Source organism: Ambystoma mexicanum, chromosome 7q (assembly GCF_040938575.1).
Source record: "Ambystoma mexicanum isolate Mex_15411 chromosome 7q, UKY_AmexF1_1, whole genome shotgun sequence".
NCBI classification, from domain to species: Eukaryota; Metazoa; Chordata; class Amphibia; order Caudata; family Ambystomatidae; genus Ambystoma; species Ambystoma mexicanum.
The window spans coordinates 1,011,648,103-1,011,672,640 of NC_090941.1; the positions used below are offsets into that span (position 1 = coordinate 1,011,648,103).

The 24,538-nt window shown below is 45.5% G+C and overlaps 1 protein-coding gene across 2 annotated transcripts in view; it reads right to left on the minus strand.

Annotated features, from left to right (window-relative positions):
• ATG16L2 (autophagy related 16 like 2) overlaps nt 1-24,538 on the minus strand; it is a 920,492-nt gene that overhangs the window by 502,407 nt on the left and 393,547 nt on the right. For both annotated transcript variants that reach the window (XM_069640243.1, XM_069640244.1), the window contains exon 7: nt 3,344-3,439. In XM_069640243.1, coding sequence (XP_069496344.1) covers nt 3,344-3,439 — 96 coding nt within the window. The remainder of the gene's footprint in view (nt 1-3,343; nt 3,440-24,538) is intronic.

The window sequence follows — 24,538 nt, forward strand, 5'->3', positions numbered from 1 at the left end:
GCTGCATTCCGGCATCTGAAAGACAAAGGCTTACCTACTCCTCGTGCGCTCCGGAGGTCTTCACACTGCATTCCGGCATCTGAAAGACAAAAGCTTACCAACTCTTTGCACGCTCCGGAGGCCTTCGGCGCTGCATCCCGCATCTGAAAGACAAAACAAGGTGCGTTTAAAGACATTGGGGAACTTTAATACTCACGTGCCATTACTCCTTTCCACATCTAACCCAGTGGGTATTCCGGCACCCTGCAGCCGCTCCGAACTTGTACCTGCAAAATAAAAAGACAGTTACAGCGCATCGTGAAGCAGGCAACAAGCGCTTACTTACGTGCTTCCAGGCGCTTCTATTCATCACACGGGCTCCATCTTCAACTCACTTCAGCCCGTCATCCGCCATCGCCGGAACCCTGCAAAACAAGAAACATCATTACTAAAGACTTTAAAGACATTAGAATTACTCGAAACTTACCGTTCGTGCAGTAAACGACGGACAGCAGTCCTCTGAAGTCAAGAGGCCTGCTCCCCTTATCCAGTGAAGAAACTGGTTACAGCACCCTGCCCCGAGGCAGATGGAGAGCACGGCGTTCACTTACCTAAGGTGAGAGCGTTAACCTTTGGGGTTCTACAGGAGAAGAGAAAGGGAAGAAGAGAGAGACATTCAATAACCCAGTTCCTTAATCCCATATTTTCTATCTGCAGACATCTTACCCTTCGAGTCAGACATACAGTGCACAGAGGTCCAGCCCAAAGAGCCAGCCGTGTGTTACACATCACCTTTGAAGATACGGTATACGCCCAGTGTAGACCGGCGCCTCTACGGGAATCAGGTGAGCGTTACAACCACTGGACGAAGGAATCTGAAGAAGAACTTGGAAGAGATGCTTACTGCAACTCCTGGACCGTTGGTTTGCCCGGTGAAGCCCCGCTGCAGTGCTGATGCTCCGAATTCACCTCGACTAGAGCAGCCTTGCAAAGGACGACTTCTCCCCTTGGGTTGGTGGGACCAATCCACCTCAAGACGAACTCGACTGGAAATCCTCTCTGCTGGTGGTACTTCCATTGCTGCTGCAGGAACAGAGTGCCAGGGGACAGAGTGCCAGGGGACAGAGTGCCAGGGGACAGAGTGCCAGGGGACAGAGTGCCAGGGGACAGAGTGCCAGGGGACAGGAATAGCAGAATCAAGTGCATCATTTTTAAGCCAGATCCAAGCTCCAGGAAGATCCTCCGGACTCCCTCGAAGCAGGGCTGATCAAGCCTGAGCCACCTCAACAGAGTGCTGGACCCCAGAAACAAAGAAAGTCCACAAGGTGTCAAAGAACCGCAGTGGTGCTATTCGCGATAAGATGAAACCGAAAAGTGCCGCTGATCTGAACTTTGCTCAGTGCTGCAGCCGACCTTCGAATCGTAGTGCAAGAGTCCCCCGGAGGTCCTCCCTCTTGTCCCCATGACTGAGGCCCAGTAACAACAGGATCTGCCATACTACAACAGGAACAGAAGCCAGCTGGAACCAATTTCTTCAGACCTAATGTACTGTGAACTAAGGGGTACTTACCTCTTGTTGTGTAGCTTTCTTGCTCTCAGTTGAGACTTGCATTGGCTGCCTTTTTCAAAGTTGCTTGCAGATTTGCCCTCCACAAGCCAACCAGCTTGTGGCCCAACAGGGATTTATTTTTCTACAAAACCCTCTATAACATTGTGCAATACTTTTTACTTACCTTTAAAAAGTGTCTCGGCTCCCATATACTTTGCTCAATTGAGATTGGCTGTCCTGGCTCCCTGAAGACTCTTCTAACCTCTGACTTTGTGTTTTGATCTGTCCCTCCAAAAAGTCATACATTCTTTACTTGTATAGCTGGGAAAGGGTTGATCTACATTGCATTGGGGGTTCAAAAGTGCTTGCCTGTTTGAGAAACTTGTTAACCATTGTTTCCTTCCCTAACATTTTCCATTTTGACACCAAACTCAGTTTTGCTCTAAATGTACCAGTGATATATCAATGTCCACAGTGTCCTGACTATTGAATTCAGGGTGTAGGAAGTGTCTATGTACCATTCCCAAAGGGTATCTACTGATTTATTAAAACTGCGAGTGTGTATTTTTGAAGTATATTTAAGTATTAAATATTTGCTTCATTCTAAAGAAGGCTTATTTGAAAACTGACTGTTAAATAATGATTTAATCAAGAAACCTTGAGTATAAGTGTTATTTGAATACTTGTCACTGTGAAACTCTAAGTTGCAACCCTACAGATCACATTTACCCCTCTTGAGATAAGCCTGGCTGGTCAGTCACTCTACCAACCTGTGTAGTACAGACTTATACCAAAGGTTGGGTTACCTATTGCCAAGAAGACAAGGCTAGTGCAGTCTCCGACAGGCTTACTGCATACAATTTTGCCTAACAGTGCTGTTGGTCTGCCCTCTATTGATGCCTTTTATGGCCCACAGTGTCATTACTCATGTATAACTATTTCTACTTAATGACCCACGCAGCTCACCCATGCAGTATACACACCCTGGAGACTTGCCGGAGGAGCACCAAAGGCATACCACAGGCAATCCCACCATGGGCAAGCACCTACTTTTCATCCTTGTCTTTTAACCAAAGCAGTGTGCTCTCTAAGTGATGTAAAGTAGTTGCTTGTGAAAGACATACCAACAAATAGAGCATAACATCTATAACACATTGTACCCCCACCATTCACTTTTGATTACATGTTCTCAGAAATCACAAGTGCTCGAGGACCAGACACTGAATCGCTCAAGTTTACAAGATTAAGAATGTATATGTTTGATGTACACGCATGCAACATAACTTACCTTCATCTATGGGCATCCATGATTTCACTTCAAATGCATCCTATATCCTGTTATTTCTTTTTCTGCTTCCTGTTGCAATCTTTTCATAAAACATGATTCTGTTTCATGAACTGAGACCTTTGAAATATACCATAATAACATAATGAATTACCTAATGTGTCTACACCGTCATATTTCTTGTTTAGAAAATAGGTTTAAAAACGGGAAGCAATGTAGCTTGAGATACACCAAGCCACTGGCATGAAATCGGGATGAGAACTGTTTTGGCCTTATAGTTACCATGATCTTACAAGAGACACAAGTTATCCAATGATTTTACTTGCAAAGTAGGATGAAGAGTAATTTCCCTTTACATACGCTTCAGGCCGCGTGCTGAAAACAACATGTAGCATGTCGCTGAAGATAGGAGTAAAACCTGCTATCTCTCCAGCATCCAAGCCCAGCCTGGCAACTGCACATAGCCCTGGAAGCTCACCTAGGCCTTCGGTCCATTTGTGGCTGGTTATTATGCAAGCACAGAGACATACCTATGGCATCTCTGCAGTTTCTTTGGCACATCCACCTTTGCAGCGTGTTCGTCACTGGATTTTGCTGCACCATCAGGTTCTTCCGTTCTTCTGGCCCTGAAAATTAATATGAAAAGGTGTTACAGGAACGGTGCACACAGATACCGTGTTGCTTATTGTACAACACATGTTTCATTTACACGTCATAGGAGGATTCATTCTCCCATACCTAATTCACACCGTAGACATCAATCCTACAGCCTTTACCCCTAGAAACGTTTACAGTGTTGGGGGGGTTGCAAGCTACATTTGGCAATCCCAACCTCCTTTTGGGATTTTCAGTTATTCTTCAATTTCATGAAACAAATTGTCAGAAATACAGGGCCAAACGTTCTTTCAGAGAGGAAGGAGGGCAAAGAAAATGATGTAATGATTAGACCACACCCCAGGTGTGAAGTGTCAATAGCTTCAAGTAAATTGATTAAAGCAAGCTTAAAAAGTGTAGTACACGCCTGGATTATATGTTAGGCCATTAGCATGTTGGAAGAGTTGGTAGATTGGTATCTTTTATGTCATAAAATAAATATTACTCTGAAAGAATATAACATCCTCTTATAAAGCAGGATATTGGTGAGGTGAGAGCCCCACAATCGCCAAGAAAGAACCTTCATGCATCAAGCACTATAATACAAGCTGTGCATTTGGTCTAGAGTCTTATCTCCACATCAAAAGGTTTGCTCTGATGGATTAGCCAGTTCTATTTCTGGTTTGTATTGTAGATCAAAACAAACAATGCCTTCACCATCCCAGTCAGACTCTACACATTCCACAAAGTACAATAAAGTATGCATCAAGCCAGAAAAACTCTGGATGAGGTTGCTTTGCAAATAAAAACATTTTTTAATTATCAAAATTATTGGCAACAAACACAGACACAAAGAGGGAAAATAATACATTTGTGAATGGTCAGAAATGCGAGACTGACAAGTAAATCGTTTTCTCACAATTTGCAATTTTATTAAATAATAAGGGTGAGATAAACACTTTGCTTTCCCTAACCTAATGAGGGATTCCCTACCTGACAAACTAAGACTAAAGGAAAACATGCTAATATCAAAAAGTATCCGTCCTTAAACACTTATGTATGCAACAAAATGATACAGGTATCATATGGCTGTTTCATTTCAATAAAATACCAGTTGTATTCAAATAAACTTTGCAAACATGTATCATGTATCCATGTAACCAGGGTCGGACCCCCTTTCCCAGGATTCATTCTGGGTTTTCCAAACCAAAGTTCAAATCAAGAAAGTTCTTTTAAATAGACAAGTTCTGCTCCAAATACAACACAAAGTTCTCTTCACTCCATTTATTTTATTTTATTGTTTTTTTATAACGCACTTAATACCGAGTTGGGTTTCTAAGCAAGGATCCGTGATTCAAACCTCTGTTGCTCTGTATGGTCTTGCTTCCAAAACCAGCACGTTGCCCCTGTGCTATCCTCCATTCAATCCATATGTCTTTCGCTTAGCACTTGAATTGCCTTAATGCTAAACAAGATTGATCACTCTTCAAAATAATAAGTATCCACAAGCTCTTGCTCAACAAACCAAAAAGACTTTGTATTTACACTTCCAGTCAGTGTTTAATACAACTTCTCTTCTTTGAAGTACATCCACTTTTACATTTCTTCTTCATGAATAAAGTTTTGTCAAGATGGTTAGCACAGTTCATCACACCACAATAGTAGACTTCCCACTTTCTTTCCGCCACAACCTTCTACCATACTGCAGTACTTCAATTATCTTCTTCCTGGTCTACTAACCTGCCTGGGCTAACCACCAATAGACGCTTTCCTGGTATACTCGGCTGCCAGGATAAAACTTCTACCACTACTACAAGTACTGTGCTGAGGCTTGCACTGCTTCAAACTTTCCACACCTGTTTCCTTAATGTGGAAATGTAATCAGAGAAAACTGCTTCTTGGAAAAAGTCTTTAACTTTCAACAACAACATGAAGCTCCCAATGTTCTGAGTCATTTTAACCATATCTACCTCACTCCGTTTAAGTGATTTATAGAATATACCTTTAAGGAAGGTTTTTAAAGGAATTAATGGTTGGTTCTTGGTTTTAGAAGTCAAACCTAAGGGGGAATCATAACTATTAGAAATAGTGGTATTGATTCTCTGATCCTTACATATGTGTTTTATTTATTTATTTATTGGTTATTTGTAATGTGCACTATAGTGCAAGAATTGAGGTTCAAGGCGCATGGCGACAGACAGGGGGCAGCGATGAGGAGGAAAGAGTGTAAAATGAAAAAATGCTCTTAAAATCTCTTGAACCATCCGGAACGTGCAAGTGCTATAGCATGAAAGCAGGGGGCAGGGAAGAGGGGGAAGATAGAAAGTGGAGGAGGGATAAACAAACAAAAACGTCAGGCGATTGGTATTGTGCAAGTGCTGAACATAAAGTAGGAGAGGGGGAGGAAGGGAAGTGAAGGAGGGGAGGAAGGAGAGGGGTACATTAACTGCATAACTAGTTAAAAAGGTTGTCAAGGGACACAGCCTATCGCCACACAATGTAAGACAAGTCAAGTATGAAGGTCAGGAAGGTAAAATACAACATTCGAGTACTTAAAGAGTGCAGGATGACATATGTAAGTTACAGGGGATGCTTAATAGTATCTGGAAAAGCCACACCTCATGGGGCGAGGGGTTACATATTTATTTTTTATTTATTTGCATTTATAAAGCGCCAGCGGCCCAGGGGCATCATAGCACTGTTACAGGATACTTGGCTTGTGTAGAACAATACATTTGCATAAATGCATACATTACAGCATAGTGATACATGGTCAGTCAAGACAGTTAACATACTGAGCTACAGAATACTAATTTAATGCTAACGAGCAAATTGAAGGTCAGGCTACCTGGAGGCGTTCAATACAGTAGTAGCAATGCCTGTGGGTCTCTCTGGGGGAGGTGGGTTACTGAAAGAGTTGTGTTTTGAGTGCCCTGTGGAATAGGGAGATTGAGGGTTCTTTCCTGCGGGCGGGTGGTAGTGCAATCCAATTCTTTGGGGCTAGGACAGCAAAGCTGGAACCTCCTGCTTTGAGTCTTTTGTAGGTAGGGACCATGAGCTGGTTGCAGTGTTGGGTCAGTTTAGGTCTGACTGAGGTAGCTCTATGGATAACTTGACAGGTAAGGCGGTCCGTTTGAGATAGGCATGGCCATGGGCATAGGCATGGGTGAGTGATGGAGAGAGATTTGAAAAGAATGCGCTCGTTTACTGGGAGCCAGTGGGCCAGTGGAGCCAGTGGGCATTACGCCTAGCTTGGGAGATGTGCTCTCTCTTGGCAATGCTGAGGGCTGCTCTTAGTGCGTTGTTTTGTGTAGTTTGTAGTTTAATCTGGTTTTTGGAGGATGTGCCTAGAAAGAGGACGTTGCAGTAGTCTAACTTTGCCCCAATGTGGCCCTTGCTATTGCTAGGCAGTTTTTACGGAGGAGGTAGGGTTTGACAGCATTAATGATCTTTGTAGTTAATGCCGCAGAAGATGCTATCGCGCTCACTTGGCGTGACATGGAGAGCGTGGCATCTAGGTATACCCCTAGAGTTTTGGTGGCTGTTGCAGTGGTGATGGTCGTGTTGCCAATGTTGAAGGATGCGTACTTGCTATCCATTTTGCTGAGAACTTGTTTGGGACTTAGCAGAGGTATTTCTGTCTCATCTCCATTGAGACAAAGACCATTAGCCTCCATCCAGGCCTGGATGATGGCGTAGATCATGTTGAGTGGGGCTGCATCTTGTTCATAAGAGCCAGTAGAGGGAGAAGGATCTGAGTATAATCGGCATAGTTGGTGTAAGCTATGTCGTGATCATCAAGGTCGTCGAAAAGAGGGAGGGTGAAAATGTTGTAAAGGGTGGGTGACGTGCAGGATCCTTGGGGGATACCGCAGTAGATGGGAATAGGGGTTGCGCAGTCCTGGTCGGAGAATACTCTCACGAGTCTTCCTTCGAGGAAGGAGGTGATCCATGATTTAGCTTGTTGGTCGAATTGTGTTGCATCTTTGAGATGTTTGCAGAGGATCTTGTAGGGCTGTTTTGGTCCCGTGGCGTGGTCGGAAGCCTGATTGACTTTTGACAAGGATGTAGTTGTTTTCCAGGTATTGTTGAATCTTATGGTATGCTGCCTTGTCTAGTATTTGTAGCAGAAAAGAGACTGTGGTTATCGGTCTGTAGTTCTTAGGTTGGTCTGGATCAAGTGAAGGTTTGTTCCAAAAGTGGGCGGACCCATGATTCTTTGAGGGAGGGTGGAACGATACCTGATGAAAGCGAGGTGTTGATGAAGGCAGTGAGAAATGGGGCTAGAGGTTCTGTGCAATCTTTAATCAAGGATGCAGGGCAGGTGTCCCCCTTACAGGAGGGTTTGATTCCTTTCATGAGAGCTATGACTTCAGTTTCAGTCACTTCTCTGAATGAGAATAGTTGGTTGACTAGTTTGTCAGTGTGATATTTTGATGTGGAATGTGAGTTGGTTTTCATGAGAGCATTGGGGTGGGCTTTTATTTTCTCTTGGTGGGTGTTTAATTTAACATGGCCTTTTGAATGGTGTTGCACCATGCTTCATCTTTTACTGTTTCTTGGGTGTTAGTTGGCGGGGATGCCAGTTCTTCATATATAGCAAACAGTTTCTTAGACTCAGACTTCACGTTGTCTATTCTGGAGTTGAATGATGAGGATTTGGCTGTGATCATTTCTTTTTTGTACTGGGAGGTGAGTGTTTTGTACGCCTCCAGTGAGGTTGGAGATGGGTGAGATTTCCATGTTGTGAGGGCCAGTCGATTCTTGCCTCTAAGGTCTAGTAACTCTTGGGAGAACCATGAGTTAGCGTGTTTCTTATTTTCCGCTTTTCTTCGGTAGAAGTGGTGCAATGGTTTCCAGGGCTGTTTTTATGGTAGTTTTGTACAGGTCTGCCAACTCCACAGGGTCTGTGGAGAATGGGGGGTTTTAGTGCTTGGGCTGCCTTAAGAAGAGGGATTAGCCTTTCCTTAGTGAGAAGCTTGGCAGATCTGGCCATCGCTGGGGGAACTGGTTTAGTAGGTAAGGGTCTGATTCCCACAGGGATGTAGAAGTGTACGAGGTGATGGTCTGTCCAGGGGCAGAGGGTGTTGGAGCTGATATTGACAGTGCAGTTGTGGTCAGCTATCCAGTTGAGTGTACGCCCTTTAATATGGGTGGGGTCCGTAACTCTTTGTATGAAGCCCATGTCGAGGAGTGCTTTGTTAAGGGCTTTGCTCTGTTTATCTTTAGGGTCTTTAAGACCTTGGTTAAAGTCACCTAGGAGGATGGATCTGGTGTTATTTTTCAGGTTTTCCCCAACAAGGTGTAGGAGGTTGGCTTGAAAATCAAGTAATGGGCCAGGGAGATGGTAGATGACGTGTACGTGTAAAGTATACATCAGTATACATCAGTATACAGTAGGAGGTCGGTCAGTGTATGGTAATAAATAACACACTGGAAAAGCCGCATCTCGTGGAGGGGCTACATCAGTTGTACAGAATTTGAAATGGTAGTACAGACAGGTAAGGTTTTGAGTCAGAAATTGAGTGAAGTGAAAAATGCGTGGGGGTGCAGGTGAAGTCTGAAACAAAGTCATACCAGAGGAATCAGGTGAGTTAATGCGATACACAACGCAGGGCTGGGAAGAGTCAAAATCCAGTGGTTGAAGGAGGTGAAAGCAAGGCACCACACAAGGAAGTCAAAAACCATAGATGACTATAGTTCAGTGAGAAGCAAAGCGTGGGCCTTGAGAAGAAATAACAGTAAAACACAGGCAGGAAGCAATATGTAGTGAAACAGGCTGGTCAAATGACAACTGATGGTGAGCAACCAGCAAGGGTGCAAAAAGTAGGAGAATGAGCAGGAGACCAAACCAAGAAATAGGTGGCCAGGTGCAAGGGCAACAGGAAAACCTCCAGGCAGGTCATGAGAGTGATGCTGCAGCGGCCATGGGGCTGTGTAGAGGAGCCAGAGGGCGCAAACCGGAGGACCACATCCGAGGTGGCAGAGGGCAGCGTCAGCAACCCTGGGAGTAGTGAAGGAGAAGATGGACACATGGGCGGATGAAATCTGTGGCATATGCAGCAGTGAGCTAATGGCAGCATCCCATCCAAGAGGAAAACTAAGGGGGCGAGAGCAGGGGAGGATATAGTGAAGGCAAGGGATGAAAAGAAGGATTAGTTTGCCCTACCAAGCGCTGCAGTGATTAAGCAGGATGTTATCATTCCCCTGATGACCACAAGGGTTTTTGCTACTGACAATTAGGATAATATTGGGAAGGGAAGTTCTGAACGTAAGCCATTAGGTATCTGAAGAAGCTGAATACCGTATCTCTCCTGATGAATTCACCCTATTCCCTTGGTGGCCTTCTCCTCTAAGGTGATCCACCCAGCTAATACCACCCCCAGCGTTAGGATCAGGTAGCAGATGCCTTCCCCTGGTCACCTGGAGGAGACTTTAGGCTGGGATTCTTTGAGGACTCCGTAGGATTCATCAGATAAAGTACAAATAGAAAAAATAGAAATAAACCATCCAGCAAGCACTTTTCTCAAGACAGAAATTAAAAACCACTTGAGGTTAGGCAACTGTCCGAATCTGAGGTTGGTTAGTCTCTTATTTAGTACAAAGAAAAGGCCCTACATGTTTCCATCCTCTTGTCTATTATGGGATTTTCATCAGGGGAAGATGCATTTCTGAAATGCTAGAACACACCTAATGTAACTCACTATTGATCTGTAGTTAAACACAGCCTGGCGAAACCAAAATGATCATTGTTGTGGACAATTAACATAATATCTGGCATCACCAAAATGTGTGGGAATCAATCCTTTGCTCTGAAATAATAGAAAGCATCTAATATGACCCACTTTTGATCTGTAGTTAAACAGAAACTTGCAAAACCAAAATTACTGTCATTGTGGAAAATTAATGAAAGGATAGTATTTGGAGTTGCCAAGGCATGTGGAGTTCTTGTGTCTAACATATGGAGGCACCAATATACGAGTAGCGAGCCGACCAAACGCAGTAATCGCGGTGCAAAATTTTGAGGGGCTGTAGGTACTGAAGCGCACCGAATACACATATATAATCAGTCTCTGCTATGGAGATTTTTTTGCATGTAGTGTAGGCCGGAAATCGAATGGTCTGTTTTATGAGATTTTCTAGCATGCTTTTTACCTGCTTGAGTCTGCGTCAAACGAAAGTGTGACGGTGCCACTGTGGAGAATACAATCAAGTTTGACTCATGCTGTCAAGGCCCTAGCCCTCAGTGAATAAGTGGATTTGCACCAAGATTCATACAAATACACTGAACTCTCAATTGATAACTTGCCCGAGTCCAAGGCGCAACCTTAGTAGAGGAGTCAAGTTATGCAGGACACAACCAAGCGCAACGGTAAGCTCTTAAGAAATAAAGTACTTAGTCCAGCGTGATGAAATCAGTTCCCTTCCTTCATCCATGAAGAAGGTGGAGATGCTGTGTGCCGGGAAAGCTGAAGGGACAGGACCTCTGCAGCCACTTGTTAAAAGCAGAGGAGGCACATAGTCCACCTTAACCTTCTTTCTACTGAAACTCCAAGGCAGAACCCCAGCCCATGATGTCCCGATTGTCCATTCTGAAAAACCTGCCACTCCAACCAAGCCTATCAGTGGAATGCGGATGTTTGGTTCATGACCCGCCTGAAGCACCAGTCTGGAGCCGATATGGATTACATGATTAGCTGGTCTGCGAATGAACAGAGTATAATCCTTGCCGAGGACACAGACAGAGCTTTCAATCCTCACTGCCGAATTGACACTGGAGGAAGGGTAAGACTTCCGTAGCAACATGGAACCCACAGCTGCAGGTAATCACAATTAGCCCTCAGCATACAGCCCCGCTTCAGTGACGCAAAGAGAACAATGAAGAGTTTTGAGATGATAAGAGGCTGAAGGTCGGGGAGGGTAGGAAGCAGTAAGCTGCTGGCCACTATATCCTTGTAGACAGATAGAATGCTGTACAACTAGCTGGGCATAATATCCCTGAAGGCAGTGTATAAAAGGAGGAGCTGCAGAGTGATCTAAGCACTTTGTCCCTGGATACAAACTGAGCATTTATGGAAGCAGAGCGAGCCGAGCACTACATTTGAGGATGCAAAGTGAGCCTGACACTATCTCTGGAGGCACTATAACCATGATATTGTAGCATAAGCAAAGAAGGCTGCTGGGTGCTATAACTCTATGACTGGGAGCAGGGAAGAAGCATGCTGGGTGCTATAACCCTAGGAATAAAAAGTAAAGCATGGAGCATGCTAAGAAGTGAAACTCTATTGATTTATGAGACAAAAAGGGGCAGTCCAGCCAGAACTTCTTGGTCACATCCCTTCTGCACGAGACCACAAGCATCCCAGACATGTTTCGGCCTCGTTGGGCATCGTCAGGGATGTGTAACTTGAGTCACTAGTCCAAGCAGGCTCAGGGCTCACGTTTAAAAAACTTGTCACAGTGTTTATTGCCACATCAAATAATGGCGTAACAAAGGTAAAGATGGTTAGAGACAATGAATGGCAGGCATAGCTAAAGAGTGCCACTGGATGGAGGGACCTAGTTCGACTCATGGCTTCTGTTTAGGTTTGTGCCGTCCCAGTGGGATGGACATCCCTGATGGCTGGAATCTAGGAGTAGGATTGAAGCCAGAATGAGTGGAGTTCTGTGTTTCTATAGTAGACACCAGGAATGTCTCTTGAACAGCAGGCCTGGGCATACTATCTAAGATAGTAAGCAAGAATGCCCCACATCACGTAGCAGAGTTCAGTGGTTTCAAACAGGTTCCAGATTCGTTTTAAGTGTTATTTTTATTTGCATAGCACCGGTTATACACCAAAGACCACGTTGGAGCCTGACAAGCATGAACAAACTAAAGCCTTCTTCGGGTGGTCAGTCATAATTTAGAGAGAAAAAAAATCGAAAGACAATAATGTCGAAACAATAATATCGAGAAAAAAAATATTGATTTTTGTTTACTATATATTTATTTTGGGGTCCGGGAATAAAAATAAAAATGGGTAAAACAAAAAAAGAAATTAAAAAAGGGGGGTTGAGGTGGGAACCCCCCCATTTTGAATAATTTTTTTTGATATTTTGACTTTCGAATTTTTTTTTTCGAAATGATCACTATGAACCCCTTTTTCGACTAGTGAAAGTTAAAACAGTGAGATAAAGCCTGGATGAAGATTATGCATAGTGTCTTTGGGAAATGGAAAGTTTTTAGCTGCTCTCTAAAGGACTGATGATTGCATTTGTTCCTGAGAGATATCAGTAATGAATTCCATAGACTGACAACCTTGGTAGTGAAAGAAGTATCACTCCCTAATGTACCAGTCAAAACTTCAGGGATATAAGCAATATTAGTTTTTTTTTTATTTAGTTTTTTGTAAGGAAGTCTGAGCCTTTGTGATAGAGGGCATTACGCACTAAAGAAAAGACGCTGAATTTAACTCTTTCAGCAACTGGAGGCAAGAGTAATAGGTGAAGAGCGGCCGATGTGTGGCTTTCCCTTGAAAGTTTCAATACAATTCTGGCTAGTGATATCTGAATCCTGAGATATCCTGAAATATATGCCATGAAATGCGTTTTAGGGTGTTCGACAGCACGCCTGAGATATTATTACAGAAAGAAGGCTAGTGTGTTATTGGCAGGTAGTATTTACCTGCGTGCTGAGAAAAGGGTGCTATCTTCAGTAGCAGGCAGGGGAATGTGGCAACTGGAAAATGCACCTTTTCCCATGAACAGTAATACATAAAACACAGATACAACTGGCAATACTAGGTAATTCGACAGGGAATAAAAACACATGTTTTGTCCTGTTTAGGTAAAACAGTAGAGGCATGCAGGGGGTGGGTTTGCATTGATCCTGGGATAATCCAGCCATCCAGAAAACACTTCCTTCTCACTGGTAGGTGCCGTAGATGCAACTTGCCACTTGTCACCAAGGCTAACATATATACATATGATGCCAGGCACAGACAATAGTGATACTAAAGAGAACTGCCATTTTTAGATTGTGCTCTTTAAACTCCATTTCCAGAAATGTGACTTGCATGTTCAACCAAATATATATTTTGTTTCTAATAAACAATGAACCATGTTTTTTTTAATCAGGAAAACTATCTCAATTAATACTACTATCTAAATTTGGTCAGTCACATTAGGGCTGGGAGTGATATGCCCTGTCCCAGAAGTAGTAGTGCTTGGAGAGAAAGAAATAAATCTTGCAAACATGAAGTAACCAATGTAGAACTTCTTTTTTTTAGAGATCAAAGCCATTATTGGAACGCAAGGGGCAGAAAGGAACAATTATGGACGGGCAGGCTGTGTGGAAACTATGAGAACATATCTTATGGTGCCACACAGTTGACGAGTGGCCAATTATTATCTCTTTGGTTTTTCCACAAATAGGTGCTGGTCACTGGGGATACACCATAATTACACTCCTTCTCTTGAACATCCGAGACCTAATTAACTAATGCTTTTGATAATCACATATGAGTCACTTTGAAGTTTTCATTTCCTTGGCGAGATCCATATACCCTTCCACCAGTAGCTGATGCAAATTCATCATTGTCTTTGTTGATCACATTAAAACCCAATACGTGTAGCCCAGGGAACCAATTCCCTCTAAATGAGCTGCTACACATGTTTGGTAAAGTAAAAAGCAAACTACAGGAAGAGAAACACAAGTAAGGAGTGGCATTTTTTCTGTGTGAAAACTTGAAGAGTGATTTTTAAACGTGACTTCACAACGGGTCGCCTAGGAAAAACCAGAAGATATTAAATTGAATAATAAAAACAAAACCTACCTGCTGTCCCTTGAACCCAACAACGCCTTCTGAAAAACACCATTGCCACCATGACAAAAGAAAATGAGTTCTTTTTCATCTGTCTTACCTTTGCACTACAGAGGTTCACCAAAGAAAAAGCAATTGGTAGTTTCTAATAGTAATACAGCATGGGAAGGAGGGGGTGGCTGCTAACGGTGCCACTGCCCTCATGCCGTTACACAGATAGCATGCAATAATGAAAGTGATGAAAACAAATGATGGGCCACAGTGAAGACATCTTGTGGATTCCATGACAATTAAATGGAAGTATCCAAGGGCAGATATATATATATATATATATATTTTTTTTTTTAACTTTCTTTATTGGCATTTTCAACATAACAGACAGTGGGGCCATGTGCTGACCATAACTTGAGACCCGCTCCCTCCCCCCGCACCCTCCCTGCCCATTGAAATAACATTTTCTTTAAACCAAAGCAGTTATCCACGTGACGCCGCCTCGGGGGCTTCAGCATTGTGTGACACGATGGTGCCCTGTTCCTGTGATGGAGATGGTGGTTGCGAGTTTAGGACGTCTGTCGTTGAAAGCAGGTATGCAATGTATGGTCCCCAGATGTCTGGGGGGCGTGAGTGGAGCGGCAGAGTCTTAATGAAGTCTGTCTCTACGTCTTGGCAGTATGTAATGTCTTTAAGCCAGAGTTGTGAACTTGGTGGCGGCCCTCTGCCCCAGGTGTATGCGACTCTCCTTCGTGCTAGGATAAGCAATAAGTCTGTCAGTTTCCTGACAGTGTTCGGCAACGGTTGGGTCAGTCCTAGCATTGCCATTTTCGGGTCGATATCAAAGGTCTGTTCCTATTATTGCTGATGTTTTTTGAAAGATTACGTTCCAGAAGGTGGCCACAGGAGGGCAGGACCATGCCAGTTGAAGAAAGTCTGCTTCTGGTGCTCCACATCAGACATTCTGCTGATATTGTTTCTCTTTGAGCATGGAGTCTCACTAGTGTATGGTACGTTTGGTGGAGGAAATTGAAGTGCATCAGCTTAAATCTCGGGTTTATCGCAACCTTTTGCGTGAGATTAAGTATGTAGGCCCATTCCTGATCTGGGATTCTGGTGTCCAGTGATTTTTCCCCATCGGTTTCTGCTCACTAAGGAGGGCTTTGTAGATATTCGTCGCCAGGCGCCCCGCTCCCTGGGCTTGAATTGTGTTATGAAGCAGTGGCCAGTCCTGTGGTTGTTGCGGGAAGGATGGAATTGCCGCCTGTAGCGGCTGTCGTAGTCTAAAATAAATTAAAGTATAAAGGGCATTGTTACAAGGTCAGGAAGGATCCTTATGGGAAGAGATTGTTCATGGAATTTACCTGAAGTTTTGCTGACCACAGCCGGAATACTTTCTCAGATGTTACAGGGATTCCCGGAATGTGTTTAATTGGGAGAAGGGGGGAGAATCTGGATATGACGTTGTTGTTCTTGGCTATCTTTCGCCAGATTGAGTACGTGGTAGTGACGGAGTTCATTAATTGTTGTATAACTGGAAATTGGCCGAAAATGATGGCACGAAGGAGGTGTGGGGTCGTGAGCGCCCTCTCTACCTGGACATGAGGCCTTATAAACTGCGTTGCGTACCAATGACTCAGCTACTGTACTTGGGCTGCCCAATAGTAGTGTTCCAGGTCGGGGAGGGCCAGACCTCCCTGCCACGTTGGTAGAGTTAGTGTGGTGTATGCAACTCTTGCTACTTTGCCAGCACAGATGAGATCGAGGACCATACTTTTAATGCGTTGCAGGAGCCTCTGAGGGAGCAGCAAAGGGATATTTGCAAATAGGTACAGAAGTTTTAGCAGAATGATCATTTTTACCAATGATACTCTGCCCCAAAGGGTTAGTGGTAGCGACTTCCACCGGTCAATCATGGATTGAATGGAAACCAACGTAGCTTCGTAGTTGTTGTGTATGATGCCTTCTTTCAGTCTGGATATATAGATGCAAAGGTATCTCACGCATGAGAGTTGCCATTGGAAACTAAAGTCATCTGTGAATTCGGCGATAGCAGCGGTGAGTGGGAAAATGACTGATTTGGTATTATTAATTCTTAATCCTGAGAAGCGTCCAAATTGGATTACTGCTCTCATCGCAGGGTTCAGGTTCTCGTCGGCGTTCTGTAGAAACAGGGCTACGTCATCTGCTTACAAGGAGATGATCATCTTGTGGGGGCCGAATGATAGGCCGCTGTGGAGGTGATGCATGCGCAGGTCGGAGGCCAAGGGTTCCATTGCAAGAGCGAATAACAGTGCGGAGAGTGGACAGCCTTGTCTGGTTCCTCCTTTTAGGTGAATATCAGCTGATCGCAGACTTCCCAGTGTGATGTTAGATGTTGGCGTTTTGTAGAGCAGCAAGATCAGGTGTATGAAACGTTTGCCCAGTCCCATCCTTTCCAGGACTGTGAAGAGAAAGGGCCATTCGACCGAGTCGAAGGCCTTTTCGGCGTCTAGTAGTACCGCAACCGCTTGACTCTCTGGGTTGAGGGCTGCCATTGCTCTGAACATTCTTCTTATCCCATATGAGGTGTTCCTCCAAGGTATGAAGCCTGCTTGATCAGCCAGTACCATGGCGGGCATGAGGGGCAGTAGCCTCTTCGTTAGGATTTTTGCGTAGATTTTATTGTCAAGATTTATTAGTGATTTAGGTCTACATGAACCGCATTGGGTTGGGTCTTTGCCAGGTTTATGCAGGAGTATTATGTTGGCCATGTATAGAGTTGGCGGCAATTGGTCGTTGGTCAGGGCTTCATCGTATACCTGTAGGAGTAGCGGGGCAAGGAGGTCTGCGTACAATTCATAGAATTCTCCGGACGGGCCATCTGGCCCAGGTGCTTTTGTGTGGGGTAGCTCTTTAATGACCTAGAGGATCTCGTCGATAGTGATGGGGGCGTTCAATAGTTCCTTGAGCTCTGAACCGACCCAGTAGAGTTCCACTGTGTCTAGGTATTGTGCCAACTCAGCCGGGTTTACGGAGTAGCTTGAATCATACAGGTCCTGGTAAATACTACAGAAAGTCTCGACAATGTCCATTGCGGAGTGGACAATGTTGCCTGAGTGGTCCATCACTGATTCAATCGATGTGGGTTTTCTGTCAGCTGCTATAAGTCTCGCAAGGAGATATCCCCGTTGTTCCCCTTCGCCGTACTGGTGGATTTTACTGTGTTCTAGTTCTTTCTTGATCTCCGCAAGGATCAGTGGGTTATTGCCCGCTAGGAAAGAACTCTCGAGATCCTTGAGTCGCACTTCGCTAGTGCTCAGTTCCCGTCGTATTAGTTTTAAAATTCCGCATTCTTTTGCCATGCAGACACCTCTGGTGAAACACTTCATAGACTCCCACAGAGTCCCCGCTGAGGGTACCGACCCTTGATTGATGTCCAAGAAGGATTCCATTTCAGTTTGGAGTTCTTCTGTGAAGACGACGTCTTGTAACGCTCTGGGTTTGAATCTCCAGTGTGGAGTAGTTTTGATTGCTCGTGAGGTGATACATTCTAGGGACACCATGTAGTGATCCGACAGTGCTCGCGGTTGAATGTGGCAATTTCCCCATTGCAGGCGGCTGTGTGTGGACACTAGGAGATAGTCTATTCTTGCGCTGGTTTTATGCGCCCAGGAGTGGAAGGTGAAGTCTCTGGTGTCAGGGTGTTTGTATCTCCAGATATCAACGAGGTCGTAGGTGTTGCAAATTTCCCTGATTTGCATGCTTGCCTTTGGATGGATTGAGTGTTGTGTTGAGGTCTCCGCCCCATACGATCGTGGACTGCCCTGTTGAGTTTAGTTGGGTCATTACCCATTCAAAGTTGCTGGGGCTGTCGGTGTTTGGCCCGTATGAGTTTACCAGAGTGATTTCCTCCCCATCGATCATTCCACGTATCAGGAGTGATCTGCCCTCCGTGTCTTTTTTTTCTGAGATCAGTCTGAAGTTTATTGTTTTGTTAATGAGGACAGCCACTCCTCTGGCGTACGACGAAAATGAGGTGAAGTAGCGGTGGCAGCCACAGTCTTTTGCCCAAGGGCATTTGGTTGTCGGACTTAGATGGGTTTGTTGAATAAAAGCTTCATCGATCTTGTGTCGGCGTAGGTATTGAATCATTTTTCTCGTTTTGGCTGGCTGGTTTCCCCCTTTAATATTCCACGTAGCTACGGTGAAGGTGCTGTCTTTTGGTTTCTTTGTGTCATCGGTTTTTGGTGATTAGCTGCTGAAAGGCGGAGGCGGCGTGCAATGGCATGGGGGTGCAGGTTGAAGCGTGGTCTCCTTGTGGGCGGCGCATGTGGGTAGCCTCGAATTCGGTGAAACATGTTAACCCCCAACTTGTGTGGATTCCCCTCCCGTTTCTCGCGAGCAACCCCCAACTCGCTCGTCATTTTACCCCATCCTTGTAACGTGTAACTAGTAAACTTAAACATTGCTGTGATAGGGGCGCTTGGATCTTTCCAAGTCGCACGGCTGTGGGGTGTTAAAACCCTTAAATTGTGTTCCGGGGGAGTACTCTTTCACTCAAGGCTGTGTTCTGTTGACTGCTTTTGCCTATGGTGGGTTCCTCTGGGCCCGTTCTCTTTGCGCGCGTGGTTGGTTATTCTCAGGTGGACCCCAACCTGCTTGATCTAAACATGAGTTTGCTTCTTCGGGGGTCTGGAAAAACTGGGTCCTTCCCTGGTGTTGTACTCTTAGACGGGCGGGAAAGAACATCGAGTATGGGATCTGGTTGGATAGGAGTCTTTGATGCTGGTGAAGGACCTTCTTTGCGCCTGGACGGCCAGTGAGAAGTCTGGATAGAAGTAAACTGAATCGCCATCGTGCTGTAGCTCGCCTTTCTCTCTAGCCATTCGGAGGATCGCATCTCTGTCCTTATAGTTAAGTAGTTTTGCGATTATTGGTCGAGGAGGTGCTCAGACGATGGGTTTCGATGCCGGTATTCTGTGGGCCCTTTCGATGACGAACAAGTGCGAGAGCGCCTCCGAGCCGAAGATGGAATTTGCACATTTCTTCCACGCGGTCCTCCATTTTGACCTGTAGTTGTTTCTCCCTCACCCCAACTATCCTGATGTTGTTCCTCCTAGAGCGCCCTTCGAGGTCTTCGTTCCGCGCGTTGGCCGTTTTCATTTGGGCCTCGAGGGTCGACACTCTGGTGGTTAGAGTCGTCATTCAGTCATCAAGATTGGATATACGTTGCTCTGCTTCATCTAGGCGCTCGCTGTGGTTATCAAGTGGTGTTGTACCTGATCCACTTTGGATGAGAGGTCGTCTAGTTTGCCGTCTAAGTTGCTGATTCCGGTTTTCAGTTCCAGGAGCATTGCTCTGATGTCAAGCGCATGGGGCTCACACTCTTCTTGGCCAGGCACCTGTGACAGGGATTCTGGTTCACTGTTGTGTCTAGGTGGTTTAGACGAGGTGCCCACTTCAAAGTTCAATTTGCGTTGTGACTTGTCGGATTTCCCCATCGCAAGTTTGTGTGCACAATGCGGACGTTGCTCTGCTGGTTTGTCTAGCTAGTGGACCAGGATATTGGTGCAGGGTGCTAGTTCTAGGTGTCCACGCTGTTTGGTGGGGGCTGTGCGCCTCTGGGGAATTTTCAGGATTGCTAAGTTGCTTAGTATAGCTGGATGGCATGCGCCTCAGAGTTCCCCGCAAGTGTCTCAACAAATGTCTGATGCACTGGGGTGGTGTCAGCTTGTTTGAATTGCAGTGTAACTCGGGATCTATTGGTCTGTTTTGACTTGCTGCTGGTTGACAGTGGCAAGAGCGTCAAGGTGATTTAAGGGAGCTGGGCCAGCAGTGGTGAGCGCAATTCCTGCTTGTTGGGATCCTCTTGCTGTAAAGCCAAGACCTCTTGTAAGGATGTGAAGGTCTATGTGGAGAGGGATTACTAGAGCGGGTCTACCCCTTCAGCCTGGGTGCCCAGAGCATCATGCACTTGGATCATGAAAGTCTGTGCCTCTAGCGTGTTGCTGTGTGTGCTTGGCTCGCCTCTGCCTTGCTGCAAGTGCTGTACCTGGAGTATCCGCTCGTTTCCGCTATGGGTTGCTCGGCCGGGGGCCCCGGCTGCCAGGCGGCTCCGGAGTGGCATGGGGCACGGGGCCCGCTGTCTGCCCCCCCCGGACCGAGTTAGGACGTGCGCCTGCAGCCGCCGGGAGCCACTGAGATGTTGGAGTGTTGTGGGGGCCAGCTGCGTCCAGCCGCTGAGAGAATCGGCTCGGGCACCACGTTCCGACAGCACCCACGCCGCCAGAGGGGTCTCGTTGGGTGGCGCCGCACTGAACACGAGCAGGGGAGGGGACAGCGGGGCCACCCCAACCTTCCTCGCGAGCCTCGGTATGTAGCGGGGCTTCAGGAGTTTGAGCCTGTGGAACCGGGCTGGTGCCTGTGCTCCGCTCGCAGCCAGGCCACACCCTCCAGGGCCAGGCTCTGCAGTTGCTGAAGGCAGGGTCGGGGTGTGCCCGAACTTCCAGTGACTGGCTGGGGCCACCCCGGCGCTTAGTCGCTCGGGGGCTTGCTGCTGTTCTTGGTGTCTGCCGCGGGGGCCTCACGAGCACTTCCGGGGGAGGCAAGCGGGCGCCGGTGTGCCTCCAGGCTCTCAATGTCGTTTGGGGGTGCCGGGGCGCGCTGATCGAGGTTGCGGCTGCGTAGGCTCCAGTAATTGCAGATTTTCTGATATGTTGCTGCCCAGCTCTTTAGTGGCAACATCTGCTGCTGTATTAGGGTAGCGTTCCACTGGGATAGTGAGGATTGATCAGGATTTTGAAGGGCCGTGCGGGAGCTCACAGGCGAGCGGCCATCTTGTTCGGGTCTCTAGCACCCTCAAGCCTCCAAGGGCAGATAATAATGGAAAGAGTACACAGCTCACTGATGCTTCACTCTAACATACTAACACGGATACTGGGAGAGTTACTCAATCAAAGAAATAAGCAACTTAGCTAGACAGTGATTAAAAGGGACACATTTTATATGTGTCTGTAAGTATTATTTCATGTAATGTAATGTTCTCCATTGAATACGGTAAGCTCAGAATTGTTATCTTGCACTGAAATATCATGTAATTACTGTTAATTATAAGACCAAATGTTTTACTCCAAATTGAAATTAGCTAATGCAAAATAGCTGCAGAATTTATGTTGGCATACAAAATGGGAACATGGAGAACTTACTACGAGAACTTACTACTATCCCTTGTACTACGGACATTAGAAATCTCAAACTTCGTAGTAGACTCCCCAAAATTTACGAGCCCCTTACTAGATCGCTACCACCCACTAATAAGAAAACCGATTGTTGCCACATTACGACACCTACTAGTGCCAATCGGCCCACCACCCTACCCACTTGCAGCTTATCTGATACCCAGACTACACTCTGCCCTAAGGTATTAACCTCTAATAGCCTTAACCCCTGCCCAACCGCAATCAAAGCAGATAATCAACCCCTTAAAGGAGCTCTCCTGAATGCAAGGTCACTGGTGGCTCATGCCATCGACATAGCTGACTTAACCACAGAACATAGCCTAGACTTCCTAGCCATAACCGAATCAATGCTACATAAGGCAGCAGGACCAGCTCTCACGCTAGCCATGCCAGAAGGGTACACAATCTTCAGACAAGACAGAGATGGTTCCCGAGGCGGTGGATTAGCCATTATATTCAGAGAGAGTTTATCTATGACAATAGTAGCCCCACATGACCTACAATCATGTTAATCCCTCTCCATCAAATTACCTCTAAAGAACTCACAATCACTCACCATGCATGTAATTTACAGACCCCCAGGACCCATTGGCACCTTTGAAGAGGACCTGTATAATTTAATTGGTAGTAACTTCAAACCTACATCCCAAGTACTGTTGCTTGGTGATTTTAACTTAGGCCTGAACGACCCCTCAGACAAACACGCCTTGCAAATAGCAAACTTCATCAATGCACTAGGACTAACACAAAAGGTAAATGCCCCCAACCATATCAAGGGTAGAAACCTGGACTGGGTAGCCGAACACAATTGCATAGCTGCTATTACTTCTATTCCTCCCCTATCCTGGACCGACCATTTCCTTGTGTCCTTAACACTCTCCACTACTAGACAGACACTCACAACCCCTCAAGTAGTGCCACCTTGTCTAACCAGGCTAAAAAAGAATATAACAGTGGATAATGTGATCCCCAATATTCTACCTACTCTAAACTCTGTGCCAGACAGCCTGGACCCAAGCACCATGGTGCAAGAATATAACAAGATTATGCTCTCCACTTTGGACAAAGTCGCTCCCCTCAAACTGAGAGCTAGTAAAGCTAAACTACACCTCAACAAGTGGTTCACTCCACAACTAATGGACCTGCGACTATTAAAAAGAAAATGTGAAACTGATTGGCGCCTCTGCCCCTCACATGAGAACAAAAAGGAGCTACCGTCCACTGCATCCCTTTATAAAAAAATAAATCTGCCAGGCAAAAAGAAATTCTTACAATGTACGCATAGCCAACTCCAACTCTAGTATGAAAGAATTATTCACAATCCTAAAAGAGCTAGAGTCCCCTATCTCTCCACCTGATACTTGCATTAAAGATAAGAACTGGTGTTCAGAGATACAACAAGCACTAACCAACAAAATTAACACTCTCCAAACCAAAATAAAAAATAAGAAAGACTCTTTGAATCTATCTCCTCCAACTCATCATGACCCTCCACTGATCCAAATATCACATTCCGCTTCACCAAAACAACGATCCTGGAAGTGGAAAAAACGATCCTCTCTCTCAAACCTTCTAATTGTAAAGGAGATATCTGCCCAGCGCACATCATAAAAGAGGCTGCGAGAGACCTCTCCCCTTTCATCTACAAACTGATTAATGCTTCCTTTGCCTCTGGCACCATCCCAGCCAATCTCAAACAAACAATCATGGGTGCTCCCGCTTCTCAAAAAGCAAACTCTAGACCCTCTTATCGCTACCAATTATCGCCCTATCACAACGGTACCATTCTTACTTAAAATTCAGGATAAAATTGCATATCTGCAGATCAAAAAACATCTCGAACAGCACAAACTCCTAGGGGTCTGACAATCAGGATTCCGACCACTACACGGGACGGAAACGGCACTGATAGATCTGAAGACTCAGATCAATGAGATGAGGGATCAAGGGAAAACAGCACTACTGCTGTTACTTGATCTCTCAGCTGCATTCGACCTGGTCGATCATAAGGTCCTCTGTAGGCACCATGACACAGCAGCCCATTTCTCCGCAGGCGCTGTCAAGTGGATAGAATCATTTCTGAGTGATAGAACTAGATGAGTATTCTCACCCTCTGCAGCTGCGGATTCCACCCCTATCTTAAGCGGGGTCCCTCAGGGTTCCTGCGTGTCCCCCACTCTGTATAACATATTCACCAAGCCATTGTTCGACGATCTGAACCTTCTGGGTGTCACCTACACTAATTATGCAGATGACACTCAGATTCTCCTCCCTATTTCTGGGGATCATGGCAAGGACCTGGCGTTGGCGAATAGAATCTATCTCATCAATCAGGCATGAATGGCCGCTCACGGTCTATGCCTGAATGATGACAAGACAGAGTTGTTAATCCTCGGCTCCCCCTCCAACATTTCCAAACTAGGTCATGAATATGCAGCCTTTCTCATTGACGGCAACAACACCACTGTCTCCAAAGAGGTAAAAACACTTGGTTTCTACCTCGATGCAACGATGTCCTTCAACAAACAAATTCCTTGGCCTCTACCACAGCTTACACTTGTAAGCTGATTAGAGCAGGTAGGCCCTTCCTTTCTAATGACAGTTGCCTCATACTGGCCAGAGCACTAATCCTATGAAGACTAGACTACTATAACGCCCTATACAGTAGTGCCAATAAATCCATTATCCAAAAACTTCAATATTACAGAACAATGCCATTAGAGCTGCACTAGGCATCAACAAAAGAGTGCACATCTCTGCAACTAGACGACATCACAAATGGTTATCTACCCATAACAAAATACAGATAAAAACTCCTCCCTGACACACAAAGCACTACACAATGTCACACCAAGTTACCTAATTGATAGAATATCTAGAAGAACCTCCAGCAGACCCTCTAGAACTGTCAACACCAATTGCCTGGTAGTACCTAGATTTAAATCCTCCAAGAATGGCGGCCGGCAATAGCTTCCCTGTGAAGGCCGCCAAACTTCGGAACTCCCTGCCTCATCTGTTGAGAGCTGACCTGCCCTACTCTTTCTTTTGAAAGAACCTCATCATGCACCTTAATCTGACTGAGAATTAGTCTCTTCGGATTCCTAAGTAAGTCAGCACG